Source organism: Musca autumnalis, unplaced genomic scaffold (assembly GCF_047663935.1).
Source record: "Musca autumnalis isolate F117 unplaced genomic scaffold, ASM4766393v1 scaffold_2, whole genome shotgun sequence".
Classification (NCBI taxonomy): domain Eukaryota; kingdom Metazoa; phylum Arthropoda; class Insecta; order Diptera; family Muscidae; genus Musca; species Musca autumnalis.
Window position 1 is genome coordinate 252,350,888 of NW_027411755.1, and position 11,539 is coordinate 252,362,426.

Here is an 11,539-nt window from a genome sequence, read left to right on the forward strand (position 1 = left end):
ACTCAAGTTTAGTGGCAATACAAGATAGACCCAAAATGTTAGTATGACTTTTTGTGAACTTAATGTTATGTAATTGTAAACAGAGTTAATGAGTGACGAACTATGATTAAGCCCTTTGAATGTTAAAACTTTTTGTTAGTTAATTAAACAAAAAACTCCATACATTTGTTTTCTTTTTTTTTCAAAAATTCCAAAATTTCCATAGTTTTTATTTTGTTGTTTTATAAATATAATATGTATAAGAAAATAATATGTATGTGTAAACAAAAATTAGAAAGAGAAGAAACATATAATTTGGGGGTTTTGGGTTCGCGCAGCAATGCTAAAGCTTTAATGGCACAAATTAATAATTATTAAATTAAATTTTTAAGTTTTTTTCTTTTTTTGTAAAAAACGAGGATCACCTTCATCATGTATAAAAAATACAAAAGAATCTATATATGATAATACAAAATGTAAGATAGGAGTGTATGTGTGTGTGATTTAGATTTTTTTAATGTGTATGCATGATGTTTGGTGAGTGTGTGAGAAAAGCAAAGAATCAAAAGTCATTATTTATTTTAAATAAAATTTTTAAATGTATTATAGTTTTATTTTATTTATTTTTTGTTTTAATATTTTAATCGCATTATTTAGCAATAAAATATAATGTATATATAATTTTTTGTTTGTTTGTTGTTCCTTTTTTAAATTGGTTTTTATTTAATTAATAAATTGTAATTGTTTTCACATTTTATTTGCATTTTTGTTGGTTTTTGTTCTTGTTCTTTTTTGTTTATATTATTTGTTTTTCTCTAAACAGTTTTTTAAGTAGGTTTTTTACTTTGTTTCAAAACAAAAACAAAAGAAAAATTACAAAATATACATTATCTCTTAAACGTGACGATGATAAAAGTGAGTGTGGCTGTTATGAATGATGGTGGTGAAGAATGATGCATAAATGGACCAAAGGAAACGGGCATGAAAATGATATGATGGATGGATGATAGCTGGTGATGAGAGTTGATGAATTGCTACGTTGGTTGGAGTGATGTGATTGGCTGCTGTAGGTGATGGCTGTGGCTACTGCTAAATCGGTGTGTGGTATAGCGATACTTTGAAGAATCTTGCAGCACAATGAATGATGGTGACTGTGAAGGGATCTTTGTATTTGCTATTAGAATGTATTTTGGAAAATTTTAAGTTGTTTCCTCCAGTATTTGCGCCTCGCTTTCTCTCGCCTTTTTCGCGTTAAAAGTACAAACTATTTTGTGTTTAGCTTTTTCCTCTTTATTTTTTCATATTGTTGTTGATGTTTTTATTGAATAATTTTTTCTTCATCTTTGCTTAAATATAAATAAATGTTCATTCAATAATTGTAATTAATAACGGGCTTTGTTATTTTGTAGTTGTTGTTGTATAATTCACATATTGAGCCAGCCAGCTAAAACATTTAATTTGGTTGCCTTTTTTTGTAGCTTTAGAAATTTGTCCCAAAAATCTGAAGAATCTCTCTTCCGTTTTGGGGTGTTTTGTTTTACTTCTTTTAATTTTTGTTTCTTTCAGCCTTTGGATACTCGTCGTAAGGGATCTTAAGGGGCAGGGGAGGGAAGGGAGAATTGGTTGGTATACTTTTTTGTGTTGTATGATTGTATCTCATCAAACGTTCAACATGCCTAACATTCCTGCCAAATCTCTGGGAAATAATTTCGCGCATTAGGAAGTTAAGGCATATATCTGGTGAGTGGGTATGTGTGTGTATTTTCGTAAATGGTTTTATTTTATTTAGAAAAAATCAAAAATAACTGCTTGGCTTAGAGTTTAACGATTTGTTTTTTGTTTTCATTTGTGTAGTTTAAAATTACTCGCATTTTTGTATAATTTAATTGTATTTTGTTTTTTTTTCTCTATTTTTTATTAAGTTTTCTTTTTTTATTTTGTTTGTTTTTGTTGTTGTTACTTTCTAAATTACAGCTTTGTTGTAACTAATTGTATATAAATTATGTTTTTTAATTTTGTTTTGCTGTTTTTTCTTCTTCTTTCACTGTTCATCCTTTTTTATGCATTCATCTTCATCTTCTTCTCCTCGTTCTCGTTAGCGGGTGCATCTTTACTTCTCTCCACTGTATACTTCCATCCTTCTTCTTCTTCAACTTCCATCAGTGTTCGCGTTTTTTCCTCTGCACAATTGGTTGTTCGTCGTGTACTTGATGATAATGCTTACTAGTTTTTGTTGCATTTCTGCATTTGTTGTTGTTGGTTTTGTATTATTTTTATTTTGTTTTATTATCATTAGTATTTTATATAGTAATAAATGTAAATGTTCTTGTTGTTGTTGTAATGTTTGGGTTTTCTTGTTTTTATTTGTTGTTGTTGTAGGTAATTTCTCTTAAAGGAAATAATCTGGTGTTCTTCGTGTAACATGGGGCTCTCCACGTCTTGGTGCTGGGTCGAACTGTAGGCTGTGGGAAAAAACGAGAAGAGGAAATGGAAGAAGATTAGTGATTATATTCGAAATTATTTTCTTAAAAACAGGCATGGAGAGCTAGTCGCAGAGCTCTTAAAAAACAATAACATAAATTTAAACCTGTTTATGGACAGACGTCTTGTTGGAAGTCACAGAAGAGAGTTTTTATAGATGACCTCAAGGGAGTCTTTAAATACGACTTCAAGGGAGTCTTTAAAGACGACTTAAGGGAGTCTTTATAGCTGACCTCAAGGGAGTCTTTATAAACTACCTTAAGGGAGTCTTTATAAACGACCTTAAGGGAGTCTTTATAAACGACCCCAAGGGAGTCTTTATAGACTGCCTCTTGGGAGTCTTTATAGACGACCTGAAGGGAGTCTTTATAGACGACCTGAAGGGAGTCTTTATAGACGACCTCAAGGAAGTCTTTATAGACAACCTTAAGGGAGTCTTTATAGACGACCTCAAGGAAGTCTTTATAGACAACCTTAAGGGAGTCTTTATAGACAACCTTAAGGGAGTCTTTATAGACGACCTTAAGGGAGTCTTTATAGACGACCTCAAGGGAGTATTTATAGACGATCTCAAGGGAGCCTTTATAGACGACGTCAAGGGAGTCTTTATAGACGACCTCAAGGGAGTCTTTATAGACGACCTCAAGGGAGTCTTTATAGACGACCTCAAGGGAGTCTTTATAGACGACCTCAAGGGAGTCTTTATAGACGACCTCAAGGGAGTCTTTATAGACGACCTCAAGGGAGTCTTTATAGATGACCTCAAGGGAGTCTTTAGAGACGACCTCAAGGGAGTCTTTGTAGACGACCTCAAGGAGTCTTTATAGACGATCTCAAGGAGTCTTTATAGACGATCTCAAGGGAGTCTTTATAGACGATCTCAAGGGAGTCTTTATAGACGATCTCAAGGGAGTCTTTATAGACGATCTCAAGGGAGTCTTTATAGAGTCTTTATAGACGACCTCAAGAGAGTTTTTATAGACGACCTCAAGGGAGTCTTTATAGACGACCTCAAGGGAGTCTTTATAGACGACCTCAAGGGAGTCTTTATAGACGACCTCAAGGGAGTCTTTATAGACGACCTCAAGGGAGTCTTTATAGACGACCTCAAGGGAGTCTTTATAGACGACCTCAAGGGAGTCTTTATAGACGACCTCAAGGGAGTCTTTATAGACGACCTCAAGGGAGTCTTTATAGACGACTTCAAAGCAGTTTTTATAGATGACCTCAAGGCTGTTTTTATAGATGACCTCTTTGGAGTCTTAATGGTCAATCTCAAAGGAGTCTTTATTGACGATCTTAAGGAGTCTTTATAGACGACCTCAAGGGAGTCTTTATAGACGACCTCAAGGGAGTCTTTATAGACGACCTCAAGGGAGTCTTTATAGACGACCTCAAGGGAGTCTTTATAGACGACCTCAAGGGAGTCTTTATAGACGACTTCAAGCCAGTTTTTATAGATGACCTCAAGGCTGTTTTTATAGATGACCTCTTTGGAGTCTTAATGGTCAATCTCAAAGGAGTCTTTATAGACGACCTCAAGGAAGTCTTAATAGACGACCTCAAGGGAGTCTTTATAGATGACCTCTTTGGAGTCTTAATGGTCAATCTCAAAGGAGTCTTTATAGACGACCTCAAGGGAGTCTTTGAGGAGTCTGTATAGACGAGATGAAGGAGGTTTTTACAGACACACTGAGAGAAGAAAAATTAGACTTCCTGATGGAAGGCTTTACATACTTGCTGATGGAAGGCTTTACAGACTTGCTGATGGAAGGCTTTATAGACTAGCTAAAGGACTCTTTATAAACCAACTATAGGGGGTCCTTATAAACGATCTGAAGGAAACTTTATAGATAAGTTTATAGACAGGATGTAAGGGTCAGTGATAGATAGACATTCTGAAAAGATGTCCAGATTTTTTACGAAATGTTCTATGAGAACACCTATTGATATTACACGAGAAAATCTACAGATCAGGAATGGAATTTCTTGTCCTCTAAATAATGGCAAGTGTACGTAGGGGGACCTACCAGCCATCAATGAAAAGATTTCGCCTTCTATGAAAAGCTTTAGTGATATTCTCTGAGAATGGTCTACATACCTACTGATCTTCTATGAGAAGACCTACTGGTCCTCTATGAGAAGATCTACTGGGTGCCTATTAGAAGACATACTGGTCATCTACAAGAAGGCCTAGGGGTCCTCTACAAGAAAGCCTACTCGTCTTCTATGAGAAGATCTACTGGCTTTCAATGAGATAATATAAAGGTCTTGTATGAGAAAATCTACTGGCCATCTGTAAGAAGACCAAATGGTCTCCTAGGATAAGACCAAATGCTCTCCTAGGATAAGACCAAATGATCTTCTGTGAGAAGACCAAATGTTCTTTTGTGAGAAGATATAATGGTCTAATATAAGAATACCTAATGTTCTTCTAAAAGAAGACCTACTTGTCTTCTATAAGTAGACCTACTTGTCTTTTATAGAAGACCTGCATGTTTTCTATAAGAAGATCTACTGGTCCTATATGAGATGACTTACCTGTCTTCTAAAAAGATCTACTCTGGTCTAATGTATTCTCTCAGCAGACCTAATGCTCTTCTGTGAGAAGACCTAATGGTCTTTTATTCGAAGACCTAATGTGAAAACCTAATGGCATTCTATGAGAAGACCTGCTGATCTTTTAAGAGATGACTTTTGGTATTCAATGAGAAAACTTCCTGATATTCTACGAGAATGCCTATTGGTATTCTGTGAGAATGTTTATTCACCTTCTAACAAGTAGGGACCTAACAGAAATCTATGACAATTTGAGAATGCGAGGAACACCACATAAAATCTTTAGGAACATTCAATAAAAAGGTCCACTAATATTTTATACAAAGATGTACCTACAAATCGTATAAAATACTCTGCTGTATAACCCTCTTATAGAAAACATCCTTGTCCTGTTTATGAAAACCTTCTATTGTTCCCCAAGTCGAACTAATAGCCTTGTAAAAGATAACGGAACAAACTTCTTTTACCGACCCTTCGCAGAAAAGACTTTCTTCTGTAATTTAAGACTTTCTCCTATAGACAAGAGCAAATTTCGGCTACGCAAACAAAATTATCTTTTAAATCGAAAAAATTCCATGTTAACAAGGGAATTTTCGGAACTTTATCTCGGGAAGTATACATTCCCGCAACAAAAGTAATACATCGTTAGAATCGGTATGAAAAGCACTATCTGTTGTAAAATCTTCATAATTTTCTGCGTTATGTCGGTAAAGGAAATTTGAATCTTATACGCTTATCAATCAAGGTGAAATATTTAAATGACAAACATAGGCTAAAGTGATGGTTGGTTGTGTTGGTGATAAATGTCTAAGCTTTCAGATAAAAAATATTCAATCTCACATAGACATATAAACAAATGATTAACGCAAATACTTCAAATATAAACAACGATAAATAGTAAATAATAATATTAGATTAAATAAAAGACTGCAGTAAAGAAAAAAACATCAGAGTCAGAGAGAGGGAATGAAGAAGAGGTAAGGTAAAAAATAGCAAACAAATCAAGTGCATATAAATAAAGTAAAAAAAGCTAATATGGCGCAAAAAATAATTAAAATATCAATATTGCTAAAAAGAAAAATAAACAAAAACATCAACACCAACACCATGGACACATTTAAAACTTCCCAAACACTTACAATGAAAATTTAAGTGAATCGTCTAATTCCATAAGGGCCGCTTGATTGCCACAACGATAACAATAATTTGGCGCTGAGAAAATTGTGACAACATTGCGATCGTGACACCAATTATAACCTTCCATGACCAATTGATGGGCACGTGATACCAATGTTAGACCATTTGTGCTGTTAAATGTTTCCGAAATATCCTAGGAAGACAAGAAATTTCATTAGTTACCCATTCAAGTAAACAATTCAAATTACGACTAACCTGTCCAAAGGTGTAACCAGCACCACGTGGTGAAATACCCCAGCCACCTCTATCATCAGGATCGGACCATAACAAATCGCACATAGGTCCCTCGTGCGGCACCTCTTGCAGGCGATCCAGCGCGCGGATGTGATCCAAACTATCAATCGATGGACTCAGGCCACCGTGTAGACAGAAGATTTGTCCATCAACCAAGGCCGTTAATGGCAAATAATCGAACAGATCGGTAAAATATTTCCAAACATTGGCATTGCCATATTTTCGCAGACATTCATCGTAAAAGCCATAAACTTGAGTGATTTGTCGGGATTCATGATTGCCACGCAAAATTGTAATTCTTTCGCGATAGCGTACCTTCAGTGCAACCAACAATGTAACAGTCTCCACCGAATAATAGCCACGATCGACATAATCACCCATAAATAAATAATTTGTATCGGGTGATTTGCCACCTATCCGGAAGAGTTCCATAAGATCGTGAAATTGACCGTGCACATCGCCGCATACTGTTACAGGACATTTGACTTCTTGAACATTTGATTCCTTGGAAAGAATTTCCTTGGCCTGTAGTAAATGAAAGAAATGAGAGAAAAGAAAATTTATTAATAAATTGAAATTGGAATTGAAAAGGATTAATTTTAGAGTTTTCTTTAAAAGATGGGTGGGTGTGTGTGCTAAAAGTATTCTCCTCTCTGTTTTATTTTCGTATTTTATAATAACTACTTTATCATACAAAACTTGGAACTGTACCCCACTTGTTTTGAAATAGAAAAAAAGGAACACATCAGTTATGTGGGAAAACAGCAGTTGTTTGAGTGGTGATAAACGCCACTGTATGTCAATTTTTATCAACATCATTTCCACTTAGAATGGATCAATAACAAGAGTAAATTAATGCTGAAAACATAGCCAACAGTTGTTGTAAACATATTTAAATTAAACACACTTCTACCCTATCATCCGATGTGGCCTTTTCCACAGGAAATTGGATCGAAGGAAAACAAAATCAACAAAAGAGTTGCTAAGGGTTTATTAGTTGAAATATAATAAAATAGTGAAACAAAAAAATCTACAACTTCTAGTACGTATTTCATATAAGGCGAAGTTACAATTGGCATAAGAGTGCATGAAACGAGCTACAAAAATATATAAAGTAGATTCGAAACTTCCAAACTCTACAAATGTTCGCAAGTTACCTCAACTCGTAAGGGAAATTCAGCAAAATAATAACCCTACCTTTCTTCCATCATTCTCGAAACTGGAAACTCTTACTAGTCGGCTGGGGAATATTTTCAGCCCCTTCATACTGATGTCACTTTTTTTTAATTAAAGAATTCTTTTTGAAAAAATGTTTGCAAATCACGACACAAATAGGGAAGCTTATTCACTAGTCTCTAACGATGCCAATGTATTTTGTGGCGGCCACAATCGATGAGACATCTTCATGTTATTTTTAACAATGTCACACAACAACCAATTAACTCAATGACCTAAAACCATTTAAACGTAAATAAATGTACCTTTGTGACCCTTTTTCTCGCATGTGTTTAAAAGAGATTTCATTGATTGAAGTGGCAAATATTGCTTGCATGTGTAGTAGGGCCTAATATGTTGAAGGCCTTTCAACATGACGAAATGAATCGATTATTTATAGAGGAGAGGAAGCAGTCTATATATACAAGTGGATGTCCGCGAAAGTAACCAATTGACTATCTATACATTACCCGTAGATGATACTGTACTAGTTCTAAGTTTACAGTCATATACCGGTTTATTTATCAGTCATCTCTTCTGTTGTTGTTATTTGAGAGTAAATAGTCGCAGCAACTGACGCATCATCGTTTACTTGGGGTTAAAAAGGTGTCAATTGGTTCCCTTCGCATTACTTAGGGCTGAATTGCGTACTAGTACCGCTTAGAACTAGTTCTGTACTAATTACATTGCGACAATTGGAATTTTCATTGCTAGCGGGTAGGCTATAGACAAGCTGATGGGGAATTTCTTAAGGGAGTACTTGAAGAGAATCTTCCATAGACGTGCAGAAGATAGGTATATATATAAGCAACTGAAAGATCTGTCAGGATCTGAAGCGAGTTTCTATGGAAGATCTGAAGGGTTGACGTGAGGTTCTATAGACAATTGACATTGGTTAGTCTCAATAGACTGTATTGAGTCTCTATAAAAAATGCGAATGATAGTTGAAACGAGTCTTTAAAGATGAGCTAAAAAGAGTTTTTTAGACGAGTTGAAACTAGTCTCTATAGACGAGTTGAAACGAGTCTCTATAGACGAGTTGAAACGAGTCTCTATAGACGAGTTGAAACGAGTCTCTATAGACGAGTTGAGGAAACGAGTCTCTATAGACGATTTGAGGAAACGAGTCTCTATAGACGAGTTGAAACGAGTCTCTATAGACCAATTGAAACGAGTCTCTATAGACGAGTTTAAACGAGTCTCTATAGACGAGTTGAAACGAGTCTCTCTATAGACGAGTTGAAACGAGTCTCTCTATAGGCGAGTTGAAACGAGTCTCTCTATAGACGAGTTGAAACGAGTCTCTCTATAGACGAGTTGAAACGAGTCTCTCTATAGACGAGTTGAAACGAGTCTCTCTATAGACGAGTTGAAACGAGTCTCTCTATAGACGAGTTGAAACGAGTCTCTCTATAGACGAGTTGAAACGAGTCTCTCTATAGACGAGTTGAAACGAGTCTCTATAGACGTGTCGAAACGAGTCTCTATAGACGAGTTGAGGAAACGAGTCTCTATAGACGAGTTGAGGAAACGAGTCTCTATAGACGAGTTGAGGAAACGAGTCTCTATAGACGAGTTGAGGAAACGAGTCTCTATAGACGAGTTGAGGAAACGAGTCTCTATAGACGAGTTGAGGAAACGAGTCTCTATAGACGAGTTGAGGAAACGAGTCTCTATAGACGAGTTGAGGAAACGAGTCTCTATAGACGAGTTGAAACGAGTCTCTATGGACGAGTTGAAACGAGTCTCTATAGACGAGTTGGAAACGAGTCTCTATAGACGAGTTGGAAACGAGTCTCTATAGACGAGTTGGAAACGAGTATCTATAGACGAGTTGGAAACGAGTATCTATAGACGAGTTGGAAACGAGTCTCTATAGACGAGTTGGAAACGAGTCTCTATAGACGAGTTGGAAACGAGTCTCTATAGACGAGTTGGAAACGAGTCTCTATAGACGAGTTGGAAACGAGTCTCCATAGACGAGTTGGAAACGAGTCTCCATAGACGAGTTGGAAACGAGTCTCCATAGACGAGTTGGAAACGAGTCTCTATAGACGAGTTGAAACGAGTCTCTATAGACGAGTTGAAACGAGTCTCTATAGACGAGTTGAAACGAGTCTCTATAGACGGGTTGAAACGAGTCTCTATTGACGAACTAAAGATAATCTTCATAGAAGGGTTAAAATAATATATTTAGACGAGCTGCTGGAGTGATGTTTATTGGCCGTGTCTCAGGAAGTATGGACTTCCCTTTGCCATAAAAAATTACATATAATCTAGTAGTCACTATCAGAATGAGAATTCGATATTAAAAGCTTTGCTGCAGGACTAAAAAGTTTTTACAATTTTTACGACTTTTAAACATTTTACCCGAAAACCCGTTCCCGTACACAAAAAAAATTGTAAAATGATCACTCCTCTTTAAACAAAAATGGCGTTGAATGACGCTCTCTTTAAAAACTTTTTACTCGACAAATTTTAGCGTGTAAAAAATAGTAACATGGATGACGGCGTCTGATTGGCTGGTACACCGACTTTGACATTTGTTCCAACTTTTTGACGTTTTTTTTTCCATTTTTGCGTTCCCGAACGTTTTGAAAAAAACTTTTGTGTGAGAACAATTTTCTCTCTTTCTCTCTTTTACGACTTTTACTATTAAAAACTACGGGAAAAAAGCTAAAATTTCAACACGATCCGAGGTGGATTATAACCTGCAAGGAATGAACCGGCATAATCCATCTTGGGAGTTATTTCCTCGATAACTAGAGCCAACAAGCCATTTTAGTTGGTCACCGTAGAAATGTTTAGCTTTTGGAACATTGAATCTGAAAGTATGGACTTGCTCACTACCACTTAAGGACTACTTTTAATAAAAATTTGAAAACAGTCCTGGTAATGCCTTAAATTGCATTCAAGCGAAAATGATCAAAATTGTCAGCCTTTTTTCCGTTAGTTGGACCAGTATTTCAGGTAGCATGAACTTACCATGGACAAAAATTATTTTCTTGTAATTAGAAATACAAGAAGTACCTTTGGCAAAAATTTTAACGCTATCCTCTAACAACCCTTAAACTATACTTAAGCCAAAAATTTTGAATTTTCATGAGGTAGGTGCCCTAAGGCATTGTCCGATATAGAAATTCTTGGAACTGCATGTAGGGTTAGAATAATAATTGTTCCACAAACATCCCAGAAGGGACAAGGGAGACTTCTCTCATATCAATGAGTGCACCCCGATTCATATTAGCTCAATGATATGGGACCTTCTGTTTATCGCCGAGTCCGAACGGCGTGTCTAAGACACCACTTGTGGAGAAGTTTTACAAGGCTGAAATACTCAGGAAATGTCGCCAACATTACTGAGGGGTATTTTGCCACCGTTGAAAAGTGTTTGATGTTGACTGGCCGGGGAATCGAACCCACAACCTTTAGCGTGGAAGGCGGGTGTGCATACCATTGCACCACGGTGGCACCCATCAGTCAGTAGGGTTAGAAGAAATTGTTAAATTTGCTCATCAGTCATTTTAGTTGGTGCCGGTTGCGTTTTTAGACCTCTTGGGTCATAACCGAAAGTATGGCTTCGCGGGGCAAGCCCCCTATCGAAAAGAGGGGCCGCGGCGACAACCTTTTGAAAAAAAGTTTCAAAACCATCCGTGTCCTTAAATACAAAATATTATGATGTACAATTTTTTTACGAAATTTGTTACACCCTTCGAGAGTATCGTGCTCACCACTTTGACCATTTTTTTTAAATTTCGAAGATGGGTCCTCTTCGTTTTGATCTGAGTTTGTCAAAAATCTATCTATAGGGATAGAACTATCCAAATCTGACAGCTAAAAAACCCAAAATGAAGGGCAGTTAGGCTATTTTGAA

At 36.2% G+C, this 11,539-nt stretch overlaps 1 protein-coding gene across 1 annotated transcript in view; it reads right to left on the minus strand.

Moving 5' to 3' along the window:
- Positions 1 to 1,246: 1,246 nt before the first annotated feature.
- The window catches only part of mts (protein phosphatase 2 catalytic subunit mts), a 44,152-nt gene continuing 33,859 nt past the window's right edge, over positions 1,247 to 11,539 (minus strand). The window contains exons 2-4 of the mRNA XM_073971342.1: positions 6,412 to 6,975; positions 6,159 to 6,349; positions 1,247 to 2,441 (exon numbers count right to left, since the gene is read on the minus strand). Of these exons, the coding sequence (XP_073827443.1) occupies positions 2,369 to 2,441; positions 6,159 to 6,349; positions 6,412 to 6,975 (828 nt within the window). The 3' untranslated portion in view covers positions 1,247 to 2,368. The remainder of the gene's footprint in view (positions 2,442 to 6,158; positions 6,350 to 6,411; positions 6,976 to 11,539) is intronic.